At 36.7% G+C, this 24,127-nt stretch overlaps 1 protein-coding gene across 2 annotated transcripts; it reads left to right on the plus strand.

Moving 5' to 3' along the window:
- The first annotated feature begins 536 nt into the window (after nt 1–536).
- LOC120626267 (set1/Ash2 histone methyltransferase complex subunit ASH2) lies at nt 537–23,402 on the plus strand. Of its 2 annotated transcripts, XM_039893705.1 has the most exons (11): nt 537–851; nt 945–1,123; nt 2,278–2,425; nt 3,881–4,077; nt 16,021–16,232; nt 17,143–17,320; nt 17,947–18,103; nt 18,183–18,306; nt 19,434–19,583; nt 20,702–20,806; nt 22,351–23,402. In XM_039893705.1, exons 1-11 carry the CDS (start codon nt 706–708, stop codon nt 22,453–22,455), a joined length of 1,701 nt encoding a protein of 566 aa, XP_039749639.1. In that variant the 5' UTR covers nt 537–705; the 3' UTR covers nt 22,456–23,402. The 2 variants fall into 2 exon arrangements, with proteins under 2 accessions (XP_039749639.1, XP_039749640.1); XM_039893706.1 differs by lacking the exons at nt 537–851; nt 945–1,123; nt 2,278–2,425; nt 3,881–4,077 and adding an exon at nt 10,263–10,425.
- The last annotated feature ends 725 nt before the right edge of the window (nt 23,403–24,127 follow it).

Raw genomic sequence — 24,127 nt, forward strand, 5'->3', positions numbered from 1 at the left:
TATTTATCCATCAGTACTTCATAATTGAAAAAAGGTTAAATAATTAATTTGATGCAACAAATGTACATCTGAATTACTTTTGGAAAATACTAGTAACTTACTAGGACAGCCTCAATTTCGATGTATTATCTTTCAACTGTACGAAACGAAATTTTTTTTTTTAACGCATACTCTGCTCTTTTATTGAAATAGAGTTCGCAGCGTACTTTAGCAGAAGCAGCTAATTGCTTTAGGTTTTAGGCGCAGGGTTTTCGTGCTGTTCCATACTAAAGAGAATAATTATCTTTTGCAAAGGTCAACTAAAGTGTAGTTCTGTAAAGTGTGTTGTATCCTTAATAAATTAACATAAAAGCCAAGAAAGTAGCGCTGGTGATCGACGAGGATTTGTGTCGGCAAAGGCAATCTGACCTCGGTACCCTGGCTGTACGGTGATATACCTTTGCCTTTTGCCTAGCGAAAAGAATCAAAAAAAAACCTCCTCGGTACCTACTGTCAATTTTGTCACAAGAAAATGTCAAAAAACCTAACTTTTCTTCTCTGTCTACGAACTTTTCTGTGCTAAATGTCATTGCGTCTTTGAGATCGTGAATGTGAGTCGTAATTTTTTTATGAACTTATGAATCCTGCCAAGTTATAAGCTAAAGGAGAAGCTAATTATAAGAGAACATAATGTTTATTTGTTGCAACGAAACCGTATAGCGATAAATGTCCTCTATATATATTGAATCTACAAAGAAAAGTGTCGAAATGGATATTGCGTCCAATAGTCAGTCTGAATCTCAAAAAGCGGGGGAAAATGCTGATAAAAATAAAAACAAACAACCTGGCGAGTCACAGGGGCATTGTTACTGGTAGGTTTTTCTTAAAATTTATAGTAATACATTCTATAAAGTTTATATGATCAAGAAGATTTATTTCCAGTAATATAATGTTTTTTTTAACAGTGGCAAAGATCGGAATCTCAATATAGTGGAGTTGTTATGTGCTTCGTGCAACCGATGGTACCATGAGTCGTGTATTGGTTACCAGCTGGGTAAGCTGGTGCCCTTCATGACCAATTATCTGTTCATATGCAAGAACTGTTCTCAAACTGGCCTGGAGACATTTAAGAAGAACCAAGCTCGTAAGTGACACTACACTTGTCTAGAACATTATGTACAACATTGCAGCTTTTATAGCAAACTAAAGCATCATACAGATGTAGTATACATCCCTACTAATATTATAAATGAAACTCATGAAACTTTAAACACATTAAGCTCGGTTCCTTTGGGAGGGGATGAAAGTTTGACGATTTTGCACCATAACTCTGACAAATTATAACCAATTTAAATAATTAAATTTGTACTATAGAGGTTATGTGTTATTTTGCCCAAACTGTGGTTGGAGATACGAGGACACAACTCCTCAGAAGCAAACCCCTAATTTTAGGCTTAGCGATACTGAATCCTTAATTTTTTTTTAGAACTACAACTAAATTTAATGACACATCAACAACAAAATCAAACGCAGACGAGTCGCGGTCAACAGCTATTACTGTATAAATTAAGTAAAAAATCTGTGCATACAGAACAAAGGTTTTACTTCATCGTCCACAGCCTATTTATATCCTACAGCTGGGCACAGGCCATCTCTCTCATAGACAGTTTCCAGAGCGGGATGGTGGACTTGAACAACTTTTATCACAAGATAACCAGATTCAACGGCTTAATATGCACTCTGAAAATTGTTTTAACAGAAAAAACTCGGAATTCAAACCCAGGACTTGGTGATTCATAGCTAACTACTTTATAAATGTGGTAACTTGACAATCTTTTTTGAGAGGCATTGGGCTGTTTGTCTGTGGGTTAAGGTTTTTTTTTTAAATTATTATTTACTACTTATATGGTTTACTATAGTTAGTGGTATAAAATTTCTCTTTTCTTTTTATAGTAATAAATAGCTATTACTCAGGGTCTTCATCTGCGTTAATTGTGTAGTTAATATAAGGACTTAAATGAATAAATATACTATGACAATACACACTTCGCCATCTAGCCCCAAATTAAGCGAAGCTTGTGTTATGGGTACTAAAATAACTTAAGAATAATTTTATGAATAATCTAAATAGATACTTATAAAATACAGATAAACAGCCAGACACTGAAAAACAGTCATGTTCATCACAGAAAAATTTTACAGTTGTGGAAATCGAACCCACGGCTTTGGACTCAGAAAGCAGGGTCGCTGCTCACTGCGCTAATCGGCCGTCAAATATAAGAACTTAATTTGTTGCAGCGTTTCCCCAGATGTGCCTCACAGCTATAGCAAACTTAAAACAGGAAAGCTGCAAAGAAGGCAGCAGCAAAAACTTGTTCAGCAAAGATAGAGACATCATCCCTTATATCGATCAGTATTGGGAGGCTATGACTACTATGCCTCGAAGGTAATTATAGTTTCTATCTTCCTATTCTTAATGCAAATAACTGAATCTATTGAATAGATGATGGCATCCTCGTCTTGTAAATGGACATATAAACGATATATAAACTTAGATCACGAGAATCCCTTCGTGCCAAATTTAAAGAAATAGGTATACTTACAGTAGCCTCGCAATATATTTACAATAATATAATCTTTATTAAACAAAGCATAAGTAATTATAAACAAAATAATTGACACGCTTGATATAGTCTGTCCACGTCGTTGGGAACTGACCTACGCTGCTTTTACCGGTGCAGAGTTCTCATTCCATCACCTTAGGATCGAACTGCGGATCGTTTCTCCGAGCTGTGAGCCCTGCCCAATCAGCTTCGTAACTCGCTGAGCTATAGCTACGGATGTTCTCTTCTGATTTGATCATGTAAAGAAACTCCTAGCATAGCTACCTTCATTACAGAGTGACTCTGAGCCTTCTTATGAGGCCCATAGTAAGCAACCGCATTTCAGATCCCGAAGTCAAAGACTGGTCCCTAAGTCCTGAAGTGGGCCGGATAGTTAGATCATAATGATGATTTTGACAACATCATCAACTTTAACATTTAACATATTGTACAGACAGTCCCAAACTTATCAAATAATCCCTATCCCTATCCCTATCCCTACTAATATTATAAATGTTAATGTAAGTTTGTTTTTTACGCTTTCACGCAAAAACTACTTAACCGATCCTAATGAAATTTTGTACACATATTCTTGGAACTGTTAGAAGTAATATAGGATACTTTTTATCCCGACATTAAGCTCGGTTCCTTTGGGAGAGGGGATGTGTGTTTGACGATTTTACACCATAACTCCGACAAATTATAACCCATTAAACCCAATAATTATTTTTTTACTATAGAGGTTGTAATATGTATTTAATTTTGCCCAAACTGTGGTTGGAGATAGAGGACAGAACTCCTCAGCGGACAGCAGCAAACTTCTCATTTAAGGTTTAGCTATACTGAATACTTTTTTTTTTAGATATACAACTAAATTTAATGCGTCATCAAAAACAAAATCAAACGCAGACGAAGTCGCGGGCAACAGCTAGTAAAATATATTTTTAAGTCAAACAGCCCTAAACAGCCTAAGTTGTTAAATAATTAAAAAAATATAATATATAAAATTATCGGTTAAGAATTGGGATAGTCATTACTTGAGTGCAAATTTCGTTACATGAAAGAGAAGTACGTAGAGACAAGGAGAAAATAGCTCCTAACCCATTACACTATATAATATGTACAGCTGAGGTTGTGTAATTAATATTTTTGAGATAACACTTTAATATTGTAATATTAAAATTGAGTTCTTTATTATAGCTTAGTAAGGTGAAAAGTATATATAAAGTATCACACCTTTTGTGTACCTTATATATATGGTGCTGTACACACTATTCTAAATGAAAGAATGTTTGCAGGGTGACCCAATCCTGGTACGCAACGGTCCAGCGTGCTCTAATCAAAGACATCCACGTACTGTTCACATATGAGGAAGACTCCAATCATGGACCAATGTTTGGACTATGCAACACTGAGCTAACATGCATCAAACCCAACTACGAAGCCATGATCAAGCAGGGACAACTCAAGGTCACTGATATGGGAATAGCCACTGGTAAGTTTATAAATCATGTTTATTAGTCATTCGCACAAGGTAAACTTGGTCGAATAATGCGAAGATAGAACTGTGAGAGAATTTTCTTAGTATATTTTTTTGTTTAGCATTTTTTACTAAAAAATAGTAGAAATTGGAGAAATTAACTGTGTCACTGTTGTAGATTGAAGTTGAAAAGTTGTTCTGGAAAATTGTATATTGGATCGGATCTCTATTAGGGATAAGAAAGGGTCAAGTTTTCATCACTACCATACCTAATAGTTTTTTTAAGAGAGGGTGAAGATTTGTTGTATTAAGTTCATACAAAATAGTTTTATTTTGATCTGGCTGGACACAGAATAGCTTATATATATGGAAACTATATATATATATTACTTTTTCATAAATTTAAAATGCATATAAAAGACATTAAAAATTAATATTGATAATTGAAAATTCCTCTGAGTGTAGGTAAAAATAATAATCATCGCCATCTGTTGGGCTGATTAATGAATCTGAACCATCCAGGGTGCCACCCAAACGCATACCAAACAATTCATTCAAATCTGTCCAGCCGTTTAGGAGGAGTTTAGTGACATACACACGCACACAAGAAATATAATATATAAAGATTGACGGACCAAGCAGATGGTCCACCTGATGGTAAGTGGAATACCATCGCCTTAAACAGAGCAACCCACTACAGGGCACAGGTCTGGGCACCCTGCCACAATAAGAAGGGGTTAAGGCCGTGGTCCACAACGCTGGCCCAGTGCGGATTTGTGGACTTAGCACAACTTTGAGTACATAATAGAGAACTCTCAGGTTTGCAGGTATTCTCACGATGTGTTCCTTCACCGTTCAAGCAAGTGATATTTTAATTTCTTAAATCGCATAGAATAGTTAGAAGTAACAGTAACTTTCAAACTATTTATCCTAATTACTTACCATTATTTGGTGTCCGCAGAAAACTGTAGCATTTAAAAATACAATGAAAAAGTGGCTATTGAGCAAAGTATTTGTGTCAATTGATGAATTTCTGCAATTTAAGCCTCAGAACTAGATTGTTTATATATAATTGACCAAATTTTGTATGTTGGGGTTGCCTGACCGGATATGTTGCGACTTTTTATATTGTTTTGACTTGTTATATTGAATTTATTATATACCTACTAGTTGTTGTCCGTGAGATTGTCTGCGTTTTTTTCAATTTCTTAAAAATGATCTTATCTAGGATGCAAGCTATTTAAATGCAAATTTTGCATTCCTCGGGTCAACGAGAAACCGGGACGGGACGTACGGGAGGGGTTTATACGGCTATGAGTATAGTATCCGCTTGGCTATAATAATATTAAGTTAAGATCTTTGGTTAACATAGATAAAACCGCGGGGCACTTCTGGTAGTGTAAAACAGGTTGCATTTTACTCTGACCTCGCAATGTTATTGCTCGTAACGTAACGATTACGCTTATGACAGTCAATCTCAGGTATACCTATACATACATTCTTATCAACTGGGCACGTAATGTCGATCATGTTATCCATACTAATATTATTAACTAACTGTGCCCTGCGGTTTAGCCCGCAAAAATTATGGTACCCAGCGTACTGTTACATGTCTACACCCTTCATCAATAAATCGGATATCTAACGTACAGATTTTTACAGATTCAGTAATAGGGATAGTAAAGTTATCTTATATTTTTAAACGAGCAATTCTTGTATATATATAATTATATAATTCCAATTATATATATATATATATATAATTGGAATCTCGGAATCGGCTCCAACGATTTTCATGAAATTTAGTATACAGAGGGTTTCGGGGGCCATAAATCGATCTAGCTAGGATTCATTTTTAGAAAATGTCATTTTATTTGTGTTTTCCGGTAATCGGTTATTGGTCCAACGAAGTTGCACGGGTCAGCTATTTTTTTAATGCGTGACTTGGTATAGTATATATAATAGTATAGTACTTAGTTAGTTATAGAATATGTAATGAGATGAAATCCTTGAGATGTCTCTCAATAAGTTCAAAGTTTATATAAAATTTAAGCTTATAGAATAATCCTATTATAATATTAAGGATTACGTGTATGATAAAAAAGCGTCAACATTAACTCGTCTGTGAGGTGGTGATAACAAAAAAAAAACCTGGCTATGTTTGTTGTGGGCTCTTTTTAGACAACGGCGCGTTTCGAACCATCCTAGTTTTAGTTTTACGTTAACGAATGGAGTTATTACCATAACTAACATAAGTGTAACATGTGATAAGGTCTACATGAATAAAACCTTTTTGAATTTGAATATATAATATAATAACAATATAGTACAATACAGGAAAGCAGAATTGACCCAGGTCAGTAAGTTGATGGGTGCCCAAATTGGGAAGTTTAAACAAAATACAGTCTCAGCTCCTACAACTAACAAAAAATAGAAAACAGTAAAGCAAATCATTATCTTAGTTCACTCGTATGCAGAAGGTTTACCATGAAAATATAATAAAAAAATATATATTTTTTCAATTAAAATATTCAGTCTTAGCGGTGAAAACCTAAAAAAAAAATGGAAACACTTTATGTATTCAGTAGGTATTAGTTAGTTAGTTAGTGTAGTCTGCTGAGGAGTTCTGTTTCTCTATCTTCAACAATATTCACCAGATCTACACGAAGTTTAGGCGAAACTAAACTGATAGTACAACCTCTTCAGCGCAAAAAGAGTTAATAAAACCGGTTTAATTTTGACCGAGCTTTGGTGTAAAATAGTCTAAAGTTTTCATCTTCTCTCTCAAGGGTTATGTGCTAAATTTAAGTATAAAAAAGTATTAAAGACAAAGTCAAATATTTATTAATTCAAATAGGCACATAGATGGCAGTTTTGATGCGTACATTACATACAAAATGTGTACATGGTAGTGATGGCGATAACAGCATTCGTAAAGTTAAAACTAAAGCTACGAGGGTTCCAAACGGGCCCTGGTCTGTGAATAATTCCACAACAAACTCATCCGGGTGCTCTTTCTGTTATCACCATCTCACATTGTCATTTGAAAATATTTAAGAAGCAACCTGGTTACAGCAAGAGTTCACACCCAAGCTTTTTTATCGTTTACGTAATCAATTATACTATAATAGTAATCTATAAGCTTTGGCTTAATACAAACTTTGAATTTTTTTTTAATGTCCTAACTCGTAGTATTACCTCAGATCATGCCAAGTTATCCTTTGAATTCATTTAGTAGTTTCGGCATGATGCGCGGCCATGATATAGACAGACAAAAATGAAAAAAAAAAAAACTGTTTTCTTTCAAAATATCTTCAATGCACAGAATTCGACTCTTACAGTCTTTTATTTGGTTATTTTTATCGCATCCTGGATATAGGATTAAATTGCCTATGTCCATAACCTCCTTTTGACGACCTTCCTGGCGCAGTGGGCTCAATCCCCGGAACGGAGAATTGTAATTTTAGGTTTTTTTATTGATGGGAGGCTTCGGTCGTATTCGGCCGTAGTCGTATAGTTTAGTTCGTAAAATGGCTAACTAAACTAAACTATAGTTCGGTAAGGCGATCCATGTCGAGGCAAGCTCGATCATTCAAAAGATCTTTAATAAAATAACAACACTACGTACTGAGCTGTAATAAACTGTCCTGTCAACACACAGGAGATTTAGATGTCGGGGTGTCACATACAGGCACCGGGGCTCGGAACCCTACTTAACTCTGCGAAAAATGTAACTAAAACTTACTAAGTACTTAACTTGCAAATATCTGTCCAAACCGATTTTCCAAGTTACTACTTAACTATTAGGCAAATGTTTATCAGGCTAAACTTTTTCAAAGGCGTGTGAAGTCTACCAATCTGCAATCGGTCCACCGAGGTGGACTTATGGTCCAATATAAACCCTTCTCATTCCGAGATGAGACCCGTGTCTGTAGTGAGTGAGTTCATAATGAAAAAAAAACTTGACAATATATAAACTAGTTTATTTACTGCCTACCCTTAAGTATTTATAACTCGTGCTGGAGATTATCTTCATGGAGACTCCATGCAGACTACCGTCATGCTTATTTCTGCCAGCAAGCAGCACTGTATCAATTCCGTGTTTCGGTCTGACAGCTTCGATGTCCGGTGTAATTACATAACACCGCACATCAAAGCTTAAAATCTACACCTCAGGTGGATAGGTTGGCATTCATGACGTGTTCCTTCCATGCCCTGCGAAATGTTGCTGTGTTTATAGACGATGATATCCTACTTACCAATCATGTGCACCTCCTGCTTGGTCAGTCAATTATTAAAAAACAAAACCCACCGGTGAATGGAGTATGGATAGGTTATAGACTGACCTCAATATCCCGCAATGTAAACTGTAAATGTGTCTAAACTTGCCTGGAATAAGCCAAAAGAATCAGAAAATCCGAGTTGTTTACTCGGATTTCCATTAATCCTAACAGAACGTACATAATACGCGAGCCGCAAAATTTAATCACCTAATTCTAACCACGTATTGCGTTGCAGCGTCATTAATGCGCATGAATAGAGCAATGTCGCGTCGCTCGTCGCACTCATACAGCCGGGAAGACGTCCAACTGGTGTAGCCTTAGTACAAGGTTTGGTCGCTTGTAATCGAGTCGTTTTCGAGTGTCAAAATACTAGAAAATCAAAGTAAAATTGATCTTTTTCGTAATGCATTAAAACTCAAATTTGCCTACAATTTTTCAGCTCGGGCTTTTGTCAAAACGTTTGATATAAAATATAATAAAATTCAAAATTCGTTTAATTCAAATAGACCTATTTTATAAGCATATTGGTGACGTCTAGTATGTATATTCGTGGTTACTCTACCGCTGGTTCGGATAGCTGATTTTAGGAAGAAACTCCGTAATTGCTCTTTTACAACATCACCTTTACAATCATTTTTCTGAGAGCGAAGCTTGCCACTAAATCTACCTTGTCATTAAGAAATTCATCGAATGCATAGTAACCTCGCTATATTAAAGTGTTTTTACGTATGCATAGATCCAGGATTACCTTAGGAATCATGTTGTAAAAGCGTATACTCAACCCACACAACGGAGTTCTGCACCTTTCGCATACGATATGCAGATACTACTAATTTATGTTTCTGTTAAGTCGATTGTTAAGATCAGCTTATTGTTCATAAAGAGTACTATTTCGTCTCACAAATGAACATATTGCGAAGCTAGTAGCTACTGTAAGTAAACATATTTGTTTAACCCTTTCACGAAGCGATTCAATATCTGCAGCTTTTTCCCACAACAAGATCCCATAGGACATTACTCTGGGAAAGAATGCGAAATACATGAGCCTTTGAACATCGGTAAGCTGTCTTATTTTCCAATATAAGTCGTAAAAAAACAGTGGAGTATAATAAAAACCAGAAGTATACGATTTGAGACTTTAAAACGACTACATAAGGTACCCTTTTACTTTGAAGGTATAGAGTTTTATATGCAAAAACGAATACCCGATTGTGAGAGAGCAAATCTTGTACTAAGGGCAATGTGGAAAGTCCGATCCAAAGAATTGCAGGCAAATTTTAGCTTAAAATGCAATGCGAATAAGATTAATCTTACATCGATTTTCAAGTGTTTCCATACTCGAAAACGACCAAATTTTGTACTTAGGCTACAGAACATTTGTAAAATAAAAGGCTAAATTACAGGATTTACGACTTTAACACGACTGTTATTAGGTCCATGTTACTGTGATGGTCTGACTGGGATGGATAGAATTTGTCATGCGAAAACGACAACTCGGTTGCGAGCGAGCAAATCTTGTACTAAGGCTCCAGAATATTTGTAAACTAAAAGTCTAAATTACAGAATTTACTACTTTAGCACGTCAGTTATTAGGTCCATTTTACTTTGACGGTTAGAATTTGATATGCGAAAACGACTCCTCGATTGCGAGCGAGTAAATCTTGTTTGTACTAAAGGCTCCAGAACATTTGTAAAATAAAAGTCTAAATTACAGGATCTACGACTTTAACACATCAGTTATTAGGTTCATTTCACTTTGATGGTATAGAATTTGAAATGCGAAAACGATTCCTCGATTGCGATCGACTAATTTTGTACTAAGGTACTGATAACTGCGCGTTTTACTAAAAAAAACGGCGTAAGTCGTAACGCTCCGCAGACAGGCGCTGCGACACAAATTCTAGATTCAATAATGACATTGTTCTGTTACGGTGGTGTTTGTAAACACGGTCGCCACTCACACACGGCCCGCTCGCGTAGAGGAGTTACTCTGCTTTAACTCTCACATAGCCACCGTCGCGTTGGCTTCGTGATTTCTCTATCGATTCCATATTATTTACAACCTTGAACTTCATGGCTGGTGAGTTTTGGAAAACGTTCCTTTTTTTAGTCGTTTCCCGTTAAAAAACCTACTTATGCACCCCAACACTAGTTTACATTTGTTTGTACTGGATATAGGTTCTTTATCACGGGCGCACAGGAAAACTATGGGTAAACGCTTCCGATAGATTAGTTTGCAGCGTGTTATGTTGTATTTGGGACGCGTTATCTTATCACTGAGAATTTGTTAGCTGTGTTTACGAGCAGCCAATATGGATTGTGAGTTTTTTATAATTGAATAATTATTTGATATGATTTTATACATCTAATTTTCGAGTGAGAGCGAATTATTCACAATTTGATTGCCTCATGAATGTGTAACATATGCAAATAGCGAATGGCTTATGGTTATATGTTTAACAGTAGTTTTATCAGGTTATTGGTAATTGGAACTGATGGATTAACTTCATTGCTACGAATGGCGCTCCTATTTTGCATTGCAGCCAGCTAAGCTAACAATTGATTACGTAAACGGCTTGGCTACCACAATAGTCACGAAATATGGATCGAACAAATACACTTAATAACCTACTTATTGAATATTCTAGAATAGGCGTTCCTTTTTTAAACTACGTGCCAATTAATTTCGAAGAAAGCAGAGACGTGCCAATAACCAATCTTAGCTGTGATTAGTTGACAAATCGATTGTATAGAGTAAACAAATAAAACAAGCGTTTATGCGAGAGTAGCATGGTTGAAATTTTACTAATGTTTATGTGATATTTAGTTGCCCAAAATGTGGTTCGAGTTAGTTACGGTTTTTCTTAGAAAAAATAATAATATGCTAAAGTCAAACTAGTTATATGTCTTGTCGAGAACAGACTAGCTCATGTTGCTACCGCTAGTTCGGTTTTTGGTACCTATGTTTTTGTCTATATATTACGTTATAATCTGATATTTAGTTAATTATAATTTACCACACTTTATTTTGTATGCAGCTGTATCCCACTTATTAATTTGTAGGTTTATAATAATGTTATCAGTATCAAACTGACAGGTATTATATATCTGCATCATCTATTATATAATTACATTTTGAGTCCACAAAAAAAAAACAGTGTAGTAATTAAATAGCTGAGATATGCCCCGTCCTCCAGATATTTCAAACATAGGTAGTTTGACTGCAAACAAACAAAAAAAACACAGAATCGCATTTATACTATTAGTATAGTATAGTTCACTAACTAAAAAGTCCTTAAGTAAAAAAATATAGTAGCAAAATCAGACTAATACTTTTATCTAATGATTTAATACTTTCTATGGTTAAGATAGGGGAATATATCGATCAAAGTCCGACCAAGTTAGCTTCGCTTTGTAAGAGTTCTATCACCCAATATATATTTATTCTTTTCGACAAGGCTTATGGGTGCGAAGAACCTATAAAATATGTCATATTATTAATCGTGTAACTAACTTTTATATATATATATAAAAGTTAGTTACACTACACAAGACGGCTGGACCAATTTTTATGATATTTTATTATTTGGATTCCTCTTAGACCGGAATAGGATAATAAGTATTAAAATATAAAATTCATAAAAAATAAAATGATCCGCGGTACGAAGTTCGCCGGGACCGGTAGTAAAATAAATAAATAGTCGAGTAAATATTTTAGGGTGGTAAAATTGTACACAATATATCTTCCAATGTTCGACTTGCACCATTTTGTAAAGTCTTATAACCCCTAATAAATATCTGACCAATCGATAAAAGTTCGACTCAACTAAAAAATGATCGATAAAAATTCAGTCGGTTTTTTTATTAAAAGGATTTTATAAATTAATGATCTTCGATCATAAATTCCAAATATTGGATAGAAGCAGGCGTTGCTTTGCGGAGTTCTATGATACGTTATGAAAATAAAGCCTGATTTTCATAATACACAAATTCCAATTATAAATCGGTAAGATTTATAACTATTGTTTTTATTATAACCTCTTTGCTATTCACGGAAATCATAGTAACTTTTTTGTTATAGGAAAAATAAGTTGATTATATCAAAATGTCCTGTCAAAATATGATTATTTATCTGTTTTTAATAGGTTTGGTATCTTCACCTGTTTTGCTGCAGATATTGAAAACACTGCGTTTGCCCTAAACTTGAAAACTTATAAGAAAAAAAATTAATTTGTCCTATCCTAACAATAATGATTAATACTGTTCATTACTCATCGAGGTTTAAATTTCCTTACGGTATGTGTAAGTTTACGGTTTATATTATTTATCATAGAGTGTTATATGGTCTGTCTGTTATAATATGCTCTTTTGCGGTGCGAGGAAGATTCTAACAATTTAGTAGTAGTATTAAAAAAAAATGTATGGATTTTATATATTACTGTATTTTTAAGCTTCCTGAAAAAAGTATATTCTAAGAAAAATATATAAAATGGGAAAAGATGTATTCTTTTTGAATATTTTTTTCGTTCGCTGGGTAATCGCCACTCCGGATTACTATTAGTCGATGGCAAACTTCAGGAGGTCTGATGAAAAAGACGTTAAAACAAATTTAACCGCTGAAAAAGACGTAGTAATCTAGCTTCTAAAAACTGATATAATTATTGTTAATTAATCACTAGCTGATACCCGCGACTTCGTTCGCGTGGATTAAGGTTTTTATTCCCGCGGGAACTCTATTATTTCCCGGGATAAAAGGTAGCCTATGTCCTTTTCCATGTCAAAGGCTACATGCATGCCAAATTTCATCCAAATCCGTTCAGCCGTTTTTGCGTGATTGAGTAAGAAACATCCACACTTTCACATTTATAATATTAGTAGGATTATCTGACATGTGCCCGTGTGGTAACTGTAGACCAGACATTATTGTTACCATAGATTTTCACCATCCTTCCACCATCTGCGGGTATCGAACGAGGCGACTAAAGGTACAATATAAGTCCTATAAGATAGTCCTAATAGAAGTCCTATTATAGTATTAAGGTCTACGTCAACGATAAAAATGCTTGGGTGTAAATTATTGCTCTAACCAGGTTGCTTCTTTAATAGTTTTAAGTGACAATGTGAGATGGTGATAACAAAAAAAAAACATCGGCTAAGTTTGTTGTGGGCTTATTCTTAGACCAGGGTGCGTTTGGAACCCTCGTAGCTTTAGTTTTAAGTTGACGAATGTAGTTATCGCCATCAACTCACTTCTATGTTATATTTTACATGTAATGTACGCATCAAAAGTGCCATACAGGGCCTATTTGAATAGAGAATTATTTGACTTTAACTTTGACTATAGCGAAGAATGGACAGCAACGTGATCAATGATACACGCAGGGTATTGATCGCAGGTTGTAACCTGCAATGCGACTGCTCAGCGTGTTGATTATGAGCAAACCTGACATTGGGAGCGGCCTTTAGACCACCCGTGTAGGTTATGGATGATAACTTATGGCAATTTCTGGTCCACTTTTCGATAATACTACCATAAATCAGAATTTTTTTCGGCAGGTATTTAAAAATAATAAAGTATGAATATATAGAGAATATGTAGAGTGTAATGCGGAGCGTAGACATTTAAAAAAAAAAATGATAGTCGACGTTAATGGCTTTATTACGTAGGCACTTGCTGCAGTTCACGACTTCGTCCGCGTTTTATCCGTTGCTTAAAATTTTCCGTTAGTTTTTCCGGAATAAAAGACGGTACCTATCCAAGTTTTAATTAATTTCCTAAAAAGCCTTTCGCTCACCGCTATGTCCGTTTTTTTTCTTTCTCAGTTTAGCTATCACGATTAAAAGTAGATAAAAAAAGTAAAATTTCGCAATGCTAGTCTTTTTGACCATCGAAACTAATTAGGAAAGGTCTCTCTACTTCACCGGATAAATAAACGAAACCAAAACAATAACAATTTTCCATCCCTGAAGCTAACTACAATCGCTTCAAGTAATAGAATTTTAAAATGTCTGTTTTATAGCATATGTTAAGTACATATGCTATAAAACAGACATTTTATATTATAATGTTAAAGAACTAAAAATAAAGATTTAATACTGAAACCAAATGAAAACAATATGAATATGACGGCCGATTGGCGCAGTGGGCGGCGACCCTGCTTTCAGAGTCCAAGGCTGTGGGTTCGATTCCCACAACTGGAAAATGTTTGTGTGATGAACATGAATGTTTATCAGTGTCTGGGTGTTTATATGTATATTATAAGTATTTATGTATATTATTCATAAAAATATTCATCAGTCATCTCAGTACCCATAACACAAGCTACGCTTACTTTGGGACTAGATGGCGGTGTGTGTATTGTCGTAGTGTATTTATTTATGTATTTATTTTATTATTTATTTATTAATATTAAAATAATAATGTTTTAAGCGCTGATAGACGTCTTACTCGCTGTGTGAGCAAATTCAATAATAACCAATAGAGGAAATCTCCGCGGCTAGTCTGAACAAAATATACCCAAGACTTCGCGATATTCCCTCTACTGCAGTGCTTTGCCTACTAACCAGTTACTGGATTTTGTTAGATTCTGTTCCCAATTAATAATAACAGGTTAAAGTATTTTGCTCTCTAAGCTTAGCTAGAACGATAGTATTATAAATATCGATTTACAAGCTATGCCTTAATGAACTCCCTAACGACTCAACACCTTCTAAATTCGAATTAAAAAATGCAATATTGACGGCCGACTGGCGCAGTGGGCAGCGACCCTGCTTTCTGTGTCCCTAGCCGTGTCGATTCCCACAACTAGAACATGTTTGTGTGATGAACATGAATGTTTTTCAATGTCTGGATGTTTATCTGTATATTACAAGTATTTATGTATGTCATTCATAAAAATATTCATCAGTCATCTTAGTACCCATAACACAAGCTACGCTTACTTTGGGGCTCGATGGCGATGTGTGAATTGGCGTAGTATATTTCTTTGAAAAAACAAATTATAGCACTGAAATGAGGCTTACTACCTTTACCTATATCATTTGAAATTAAGAATTATTTGAATGTAAAATAAGGCTACAGTAGTAACCTTATTTTAACCTCCCTAGTGCTGTTGTAAAAGTCGGTGAGTTAAAAGTGGGATTTCCCGGCTTCGGTTTCCGTCAGGGCTAATTCAGGAAGTCATCATTTGTGAATATTTCTCTGGCCTGTTCTAGTGGGAGGCTTCTTGTAGTGGCTAGTTACCAGTGGCGTGCACTTCATACATGCACAAAAGCACTGCCTACTCTGAATTTGTGCTACACATAAATATAACTCATAAGTTACCCTACTGACAAAGATGTGCCGCCGACCAATTATGCGTTGCTCGCTTTTCTTATAATGAAGTGGAATCGTTATTTAATATCGTGAAGTAACAATACCGCTTTTTTTGACTCTGAAAAACCCGTGGTACCTGCGGGATTTTTGAGTAACTGAATATAAAGTTGATTAGCAATATTATATTAAATAAGATTTATAATAGCTATTGCCCCGCGGTATTCCCCGCGATGAACAAGTTTGTAAACGTTATTACAGTAGGTAAGTATACTCTGTAAAATCACGTGCACAGACTTATTCAACGTGGATAAAACTGCGGGGCAAAATGAATATAAAACATGTCTTACCGTGTTGTTTCAGTCCCACTAAGTGGCAACGTAAAGGGGCGGCAAGGCAAGCGCCGCCCAGCTGTGGGCGTGGAGACTAGTGCGCCGGTCGGCAAGAAGGGTCGCTCTGCAGACCTAGGCGCATTAAAACTCCCTTCGCACGGCTATCCCACCGAGCACCCTTTTAACAAGGACGGGTATCGGTACATACTGGCTGAGCCGGACCCTCATGCACCATTTCGACAGGTAATAAGTCAACTTGCTTGCATAAAATCGGATCACTTGAGCAATTTTTGACTGCTGATTGGCGCAGTGGGCAGCGACATTACTTTCCGAGTAGGTAAGCCGTGGGTTCGATTACCACAACTGGAAAATGTTTCCGTGATGAACATGAATGTATTTCAGTGTCTGGGTCTTTATATCATGTATATTATAAGTATTTATATTTTTTACTAGCTGTACCCAGTGGCGTGCACTTCATACAAGCACAAAAGCTCTGCATACCCTAAATTTTTTGTATAACTCTTTAATGCGAAGGATTGTTCCATTTTATGGCATCTGCCTTCTTTATGCATACCCTGGTCAAAAACCCTGTGCACGCCACTGGCTGTACCCTAAGCACATTGTGATTGAATGGTTGAGAAATTTAGATAAAAACAATCCTTGATGCGTATTATATATCATGCTAAAATTTCAGCTCGATCGGTGCAGAACTTTTTGAGTTTTTGAAGCGTACACAAACCAACATTGCATATTTATATATATATATTATTTATGTACCCCCAACACAAGCTACGTTAGCTATTATTTAATTTTGTGCTCTGTTAATATGCTTTTGAGTTATTTTATAATATTTTTTTTTTAGTAACCATAACATCATAACTTTGTTATAAGAATTTTTAGGCTGATTTACGTAAATTGAACATATATACGTCGTATTACCTACTTGGACTGATTTTATTGAAAGTTCACTCACTCTAAGCCGAGACCCTTTCCGGTCTGCCGGTAAAGGGCTCACGGGATCCATAATGAGCATTAACCCACACTATACCCGTGACCTGAGCCCAGCTGTGGGCCAACCAACGATGGCCAAAATCAAAGATATGTCGATCCCGAGTGTCTTTCATAATTAGGCTATTATTGTAACTTTGCCCAGGAGTTCGACGAGAGCAACGAATGGAGCGGCAAGCCGATCCCGGGCTGGCTTTACCGATCGTTGTGCCCCGGGATAGTGCTACTCGCTCTTCACGACCGCGCTCCTCAGCTGAAGATCGCGGAGGATAGACTCGCGGTCACCGGGGAGAAAGGATACTGTATGGTGCGAGCTACGCATGGTGAGTTCTGAAGCCTTAGTACAAGATTTGCTTTCTTGCAATCGAGGAGTCGTTTTCGAGAATTAAACTCTGTATCATCAAAGTATAATAAACTCAATATCACACGTTTTAGAGTCGCAAATCCTGTGCTTTTTATTTTACATAATTCCCTTCTCCTTCTGAGATTTCTTAAAGTCTCAAAAGTAAAAAAAAAAACTAAATGAATATGTTTAAATTGGAGCTTTAATGCTATGTGAATAAGATCCATTATGCTTCGACGTTCAAGTATTTACAACCCGAAAACGCAATTCTTGTACTGAGGCTACCCACTTGTTCTGAGCCCCTGGTATTTTAAACTTGCCGCCGGCCTAATGTTACTAAAAGAAAAGGACTAATTAGTAAGGATACTGAGCGTTTGCTTATATTTATCGTTGGGCAGGGGTTTCCATTATAATCCGATGTTCATGTATTTCCATACCCGAAAACGCAAATCTTGTACAGAGGCTAACAACTTGTTCTGAGCCCCTGGTATTTTAAACGTGCAGCCAGCGTAATTTTCCAAAAAAAAAAAGACTAATTTTTCTAATCTAATTAGTCTTTTTTTTAGAAAGGTTACTGAGCGTTTTCTTTTATTTATCGTTGGGCAGGGGTATCCCGAGGCACGTGGTACTGGGAGGCCACGGTTGAGGAGATGCCGGAAGGCGCGGCGACACGCTTGGGCTGGGGCCGGCGTTACGCAAACCTTCAAGCCCCTCTAGGCTACGATAAATTTGGCTACTCCTGGCGCAGTCGGAAAGGCACTAGGTAAGTTTGAATACGCTACTCATTCTCAGAGTAAGTGAACCTTATGCTTCTTATTCCGTCATGAATGCCCATTGTCCAGGTTCCACGAGTCCCGAGGCAAGCACTACAGTCCGGGCTACGGTGAAGGCGACACACTGGGCTTCCTCGTGGTGTTGCCGGACAGTGTCAACACAAAATTCACACCCAGCACCTACAAAGACCGGGTGAGCTTAGAAAAGTTTTTGAAGTTGTACTTTTTTGGCGCGTTATGGAAAAATGGTGAGAGTAAATTTTTATGTTAGGTCTGTAGATGCGCGCGCACACCGTCACAAAAAACCGACACCATGAAGTAAGCTATAGTCAACATTTTCGTTTTTCTAAAAAAGGTTTGACAGTTGACTTTCAATTGGTAATTCGGACAATAGCTTTTTTCTATTGTTATTGTAGTTTTTTCTACAAACGTAGAATAAGGCGAAAGAAAAAATTTTTGAAAATATTTTTATCTTGTTACGCCAAAGTATAACGTCTAACGCGTGTATTTACATAAGTAGGTACACACACGTTTTTTTCTAACGAATTACTTAATAAAGGAGGAGATTATCATTACGGAATTATTTTATGTAGTTCGGGCATAACTCCTGTTTATACAACGTGCTTGTTAACTACGGATTTGCAAAAATTTTTTGAAACATCTGTAGGCGAGGGTAAACCTGATTGTTGGCGTGGCGATACATGCCGTGGTGACGCATCGCAACGCTATATGTACTATACGTACTCAAACGTAGTGTGTATAGTGTATACTTAGGGTTAGGTTATATTATAGTGTTTTACTTATAAAATATTTAAAACTATAAAATACGTCTAACAGTAATAAGCTGCTTTTCGGGACAGTACAACATCTGCCGGGTACGCTATTAAATTGATAAATATTTGTCCATGGACTTCTTGCTAACGCTCGCTCGCTCGTTTCAGTTTTGTGAGTTAGGTCTGAAAAGTTTCACTTCTAATCATCATGATCATATATCAACCCATTACCGGCCCACTATAGGGCACAGGTCTCCTACAATGAGAAGGGGTTAAGGCCGTAATCCACAACGCTGGCCCAGTGCGGTTTAGTGGTGTCCACACACCTTTGAGAACTCTTAGGAATGCAGGTTTCCTCACGATGTTTTCCTTCACCGTTGAAGCAAGTGATATTTTATTTACTTGAAACGCACATAACTTAGAAAGGTTAGAGGTGCGTGCTGAGATTCGAACTCCGCACCCCGAATGTGAAGTCGAGCTCCTATCTACTTGGCTCCTATCCACTTGGCTGGTAGCCGCTTCGCATGCTGAACAGAATCCCCCACAGCCTCTGGTGAAGTTCAAGAGCCACCTGTACTACGAGGACAAGGACAACATCCAGGAGTCGCTCAACAACCTCAAGCTGCTGCCAGGCAGCCAGATTCTGTTCTTCAAGAACGGCGTTTGCCAGGGCACCGCCTTTGCGGACATCTACCAAGTACGTTACAGGAAGGAAAGCTTTTTTTATTCCACTATGAGCAGGGCTAGCGCCGGCGGGAGATAAAAATTATATCCCCCGCACGGCTAGCATGGGCAGGAGACGATTATCTCCCCGGCGAAAGGATAAAAAATTATCTTTTCTCACAGCTTTTTCAACTCTCAGAGCACTGGCGCAAATAATATATGTGTCTTAATAAACGGGGGTAAACTTCTCCTATTCCATGTTCCAGTGATTTACCAGGTGGACACGTTAATTATATCGCCTGTCAGGGGATATAATCGGGGGATATAACTATTGTCTCCTGCCTGTGGTAGCCCTGCTGACAAGGGATATAACTAACTTGCCCACCTGCTAAATCACTGGAACATGGAATAGGAGAAGTTTACCCCCGTTTATTAAGACACATATATTATTTGGATATTATTTCCACTTGTGCGCCAGTGCTCTGAGAGTTGATAAAGCTGTGGGAGAAGATATATTTATATCCTTTCCCCGGGGAGATAATTGTCTCCTGTCCATACTAGCCGTGCAGGGGGCCCGGGGAGAGCAGGTGTCCCTCCCTGGAAATCTCGCAAAATATGTAGCTTAGTCACTAATCAAAGTGTAAACGGCGCTATGTGCTAACTTTTTAAGTATCCATAAAGCAGGATCTCCTGGAGACTCCAGTCACTTTATTAGGTATGCGTCGCGTAGCGAAGGTACTATGCACGTGTCGGTCTTTTACCTTAAATATGGTTGACATAAGTAAACACTTAGAATGTTTTGAATTAAAATAATAATAATAAATATACTACGACAATACACACATCGCCATCTAGCCCCAAAGTAAGCGTAGCCTGTGTTATGGGTACTGAGTTGACTGATGAATATGTTTATGAATAATATACATAAATACGTAGAATATACATATAAACACCCAGACACTGAAAAACATTCATGTTCATCACACAAACTTCTTCTTTTAAAAACTGCTCCACTGCTGAACGCTTTTCCAAGAGCGCGCCACAACACACGGTCTTGCTCCTTTCTCATCCAGCCTTTTCCAGTCACTCTTTGAAAGCCATCCGTCCAGCGACTTGAGGTTTATAATATTAGTATATTATTTATTTCCCCAGGGCTGCTACTACCCCACTGTGTCTCTGCACAGGAACAGTACTGTCAGCGTCAACTTCGGCCCCAATTTCAAGTTCCCGCCATCACAGGAGTACAATTATCGACCGGTGAGTCTTAATATCCATAGTTGTTGTCTTCGTTCTTTTTTATATAGCAATAATAGTAGCTGTAGACAGCCCGGTGGGTACGACTTCGACTTCACTTCGGGGGGGGGGGGGGGGGGGGGGGGGGGAAGTGCTAATGCCATCACGCACCTCTAACTTTTCTAATTTATAAAACACGAGAAAAGAAAAAGATTAATAGCCCACCACGCTCAGGGGCGTGCATTGCATATATGCAAATAATCAGTGCATACCCTACCCTCAGGCAGTGGCGTGCCTAGGGTTTTGAGTTTGAGCAAGCCCAGTTACCTAAAGGACAAATTTAACTCGTCATGATCTCTAAGTCACCATTCTTGTTGTGCTAAATGACAAACAATATCAACAAATCTTTGAAAAATACTAGGTACGATTAAGTCAGCACGCGAATTATGATAAAGAAGTTTCTATGCAATGTTTGCCAAAATTAAAAAGTAATACACACAGACAGACAGTAAAATTCACGATTCAACTAAAAAAAACCAATTATAAACTCCTAACTAGTTACTAATCAATAATAATGAATCTGTCAAGTGTCAACTAGTTGTAACGCAAATAATAACACGCGTGAAGTTGTTTCAATTCGCTGGTCATCTTCAATAACTTCAACTCGCAATCTGGCATTTGATCTCCATACTAAATTATTAAATAATCTAGATTGTCTCTGCTAAATACATTGAAATTTCTATGAGAGAGAGCAGTAAAATAAAAGCCCCGTATAAACAAATGAGTGTGAGAGAGACAAAGCGGGACCTCCGATCGCGTACGAAGACACGCGAAGAGCGCGATAGTGATAGTTCGGCTGGTTGCTACCTCAGAGTCTACCTGCCAGAGTAACGTAGTGCTTGCAGTAAATTAGACAAAGAGTATATACATTATTGCGAAAAAGTAAAAAAATTGTATTTATATCCTCATTGCTATCAAGTTTTAATTATTTTGTTAATTTCATTTCGGAATAGTCGAGAAAAATTTAAAAGTGTAATTTATTGTAACGCAAGCCCGGCTTTTCGGCTTGTATGGTAGTACCGCCACTGCCCTCAGGGTCTTACAGAGCCTTCAGATAGGACCATTAAAGTTTTGTAATTAAAAATACACTAACTATAAAATATATGAAAGCGCCATCTAAAAATGAGCGTGTTATAATCGTACGCTTGTATTTACAACATTAGCATCGGTCTTTGTGGATCAATTTCATTAATAAATTTTGTAAGTGTGGGTGTCTAGAAGCACTGCTTACGGAAGTGGATAATCAATTGTGTGTTTGATTTTTTTAGGAACAAAATGATTAGCTTGGTTTGTTATTGTTGTTAACTGTCATTACTCTTTTTTAGAATTAAAAAGATTACTTTTAAGAAAATTAAGAAACTAATATTATCGCATTAGTCTTTCGTTTTAAAAATAGGTTATGAAACCAAACGCTGTCTGAATTATGAAAAATGAATAATTTCCGTGCCCTGTAGTGGGCTATTAATGGGTTGATGACTGATGTTTTTAAAGTCTGTGACTTTTTCCAGATGTCTGAGAAGGCCGAGGAGGCTATCTGCGAGCAGACGATGGCGGATCTACTGTTCCTATCCGAGAACGAGGGAAAGTTGCGTTTGGACACGTTCAACCTCTGATACAACTAACACCGTGCGCCGGTGTCTAAACATGTGTGGACTGTCGCGAACTGTGTGTTGTGCGCTCTTGTGAATAGATTTTGAAATACTTAAATACATAGCTCATTACACAAGGATAACATTTAAATATAGTAAATAAATAAATAAATATACTACGACAGTACACATGTCGCCATTAAGCCCCAAGCAAAACTTTCATGTTCGTCGCAGAACAAAATTCCGGTCGTGGGAATCGAAACCACGGCCTCAGAAAGCAGGGTAGCTGTCCACTGCGCCAATCGGCCGTATAAAATACAGGAACAACAATAAAAGTGCAGGACAAAATAAAAACAATTTTCTAGCAAGAGGCGAAAGACTTGGGCAATGTTAGTGATCTACTTTTACGAACGGAGCCAGTAAGAGAGTTGAGAGGCAGATCGCAATAATACAAATATATACTCATAAATATGTAAAATAAAAAAAAGCATGTAACAGCAAGAAAAAAAAATTTTTACTTAGAAAGTAAGATATTTCTAGTTAGAAGGAAAGGAAACATTAATTGCTACCTGGAACCCGTTGCTAACTGGAACCCTTTGCTAACTGGAACCCTTTGCTAACTGGAACCGGTTGCTAACTGGAACCCGTTGCTAACTGGAACCCGTTGCTAACTGGAACCCTTTGTTAACTGGAACCCGTTGCTAACTGGGTACTCTCAAAGTTTTATTTAAAACAAATTAACACTGTTTATTGTATTCCAAAATTTATTTAGAAATTTCCTGCAAGTGTTAACAAAAACACTTAATTTTGCATTTAATGCATTATAATTTAAAAGGAAATGAAAAAAAAAACAATGTGTCGAAACTTGAAATCACCAGATATTTAACTGCATGTGAATGTTTTCGAGATGATTTTTTTTTATTAAATATGCATTGAATAATAATTTAAAATCTATATGTGAATATGAATGAAGATGGAAAAGAGCAACTGCTGAGTGTCTTGTCGGCTTCTTCACGGAATTTTTTTAGTATCTCTAATTACAGCATAGCACATTATAAACTCAAACATAAAACTATTAAATGAAAACTAAACTATTATATATAACTTTAAATTAAAACTAAACTATAAAAAAAAACTATTTCATTATTATTATTTTCACAGGCTATCTTTTATCCCGTTTCTTTAAGTAGTTTCCGAGAGAAAATTTAAAATTGTTTACGAGCTAAGCCGCGGGCAGACAGCTCTGGAATTTGTATGCATGTCACCTATGCTATGGAAAAGGACACGTACTTTTTATACCGTTCCCGTGGTAGGAATAACAATTGTTAACGAGCGAAGCTTTAGACCCAATTCTGAAGTCCGCGCAGACGAATTCGCAGACAAAAGCTAGTATTCCATAAAGTTCTAACTGTGTATCTCATCTTATTAAATAAATTGATTTATTGGTGTATCTATAGATATTGGATTGGAATATTGATATGAACGGTGAACTAAACATGTAGACGAACTAATTCTTCCACATAATCGAATTACTTGGATAGCACCAATATATAAAATAAGTATTTTAAAACCATTAAAAAAATCTATATTTTTTTATATACTCATATATAGGTTTATACTAAGGTTTTCTTTATCTGTTTTACTATCATACAAGCTTTGCTTAGACAGAACAGTCCTGTCCGTTTTCACTAAACCT

Source organism: Pararge aegeria, chromosome 9 (assembly GCF_905163445.1).
Source record: "Pararge aegeria chromosome 9, ilParAegt1.1, whole genome shotgun sequence".
NCBI lineage: Eukaryota > Metazoa > Arthropoda > Insecta > Lepidoptera > Nymphalidae > Pararge > Pararge aegeria.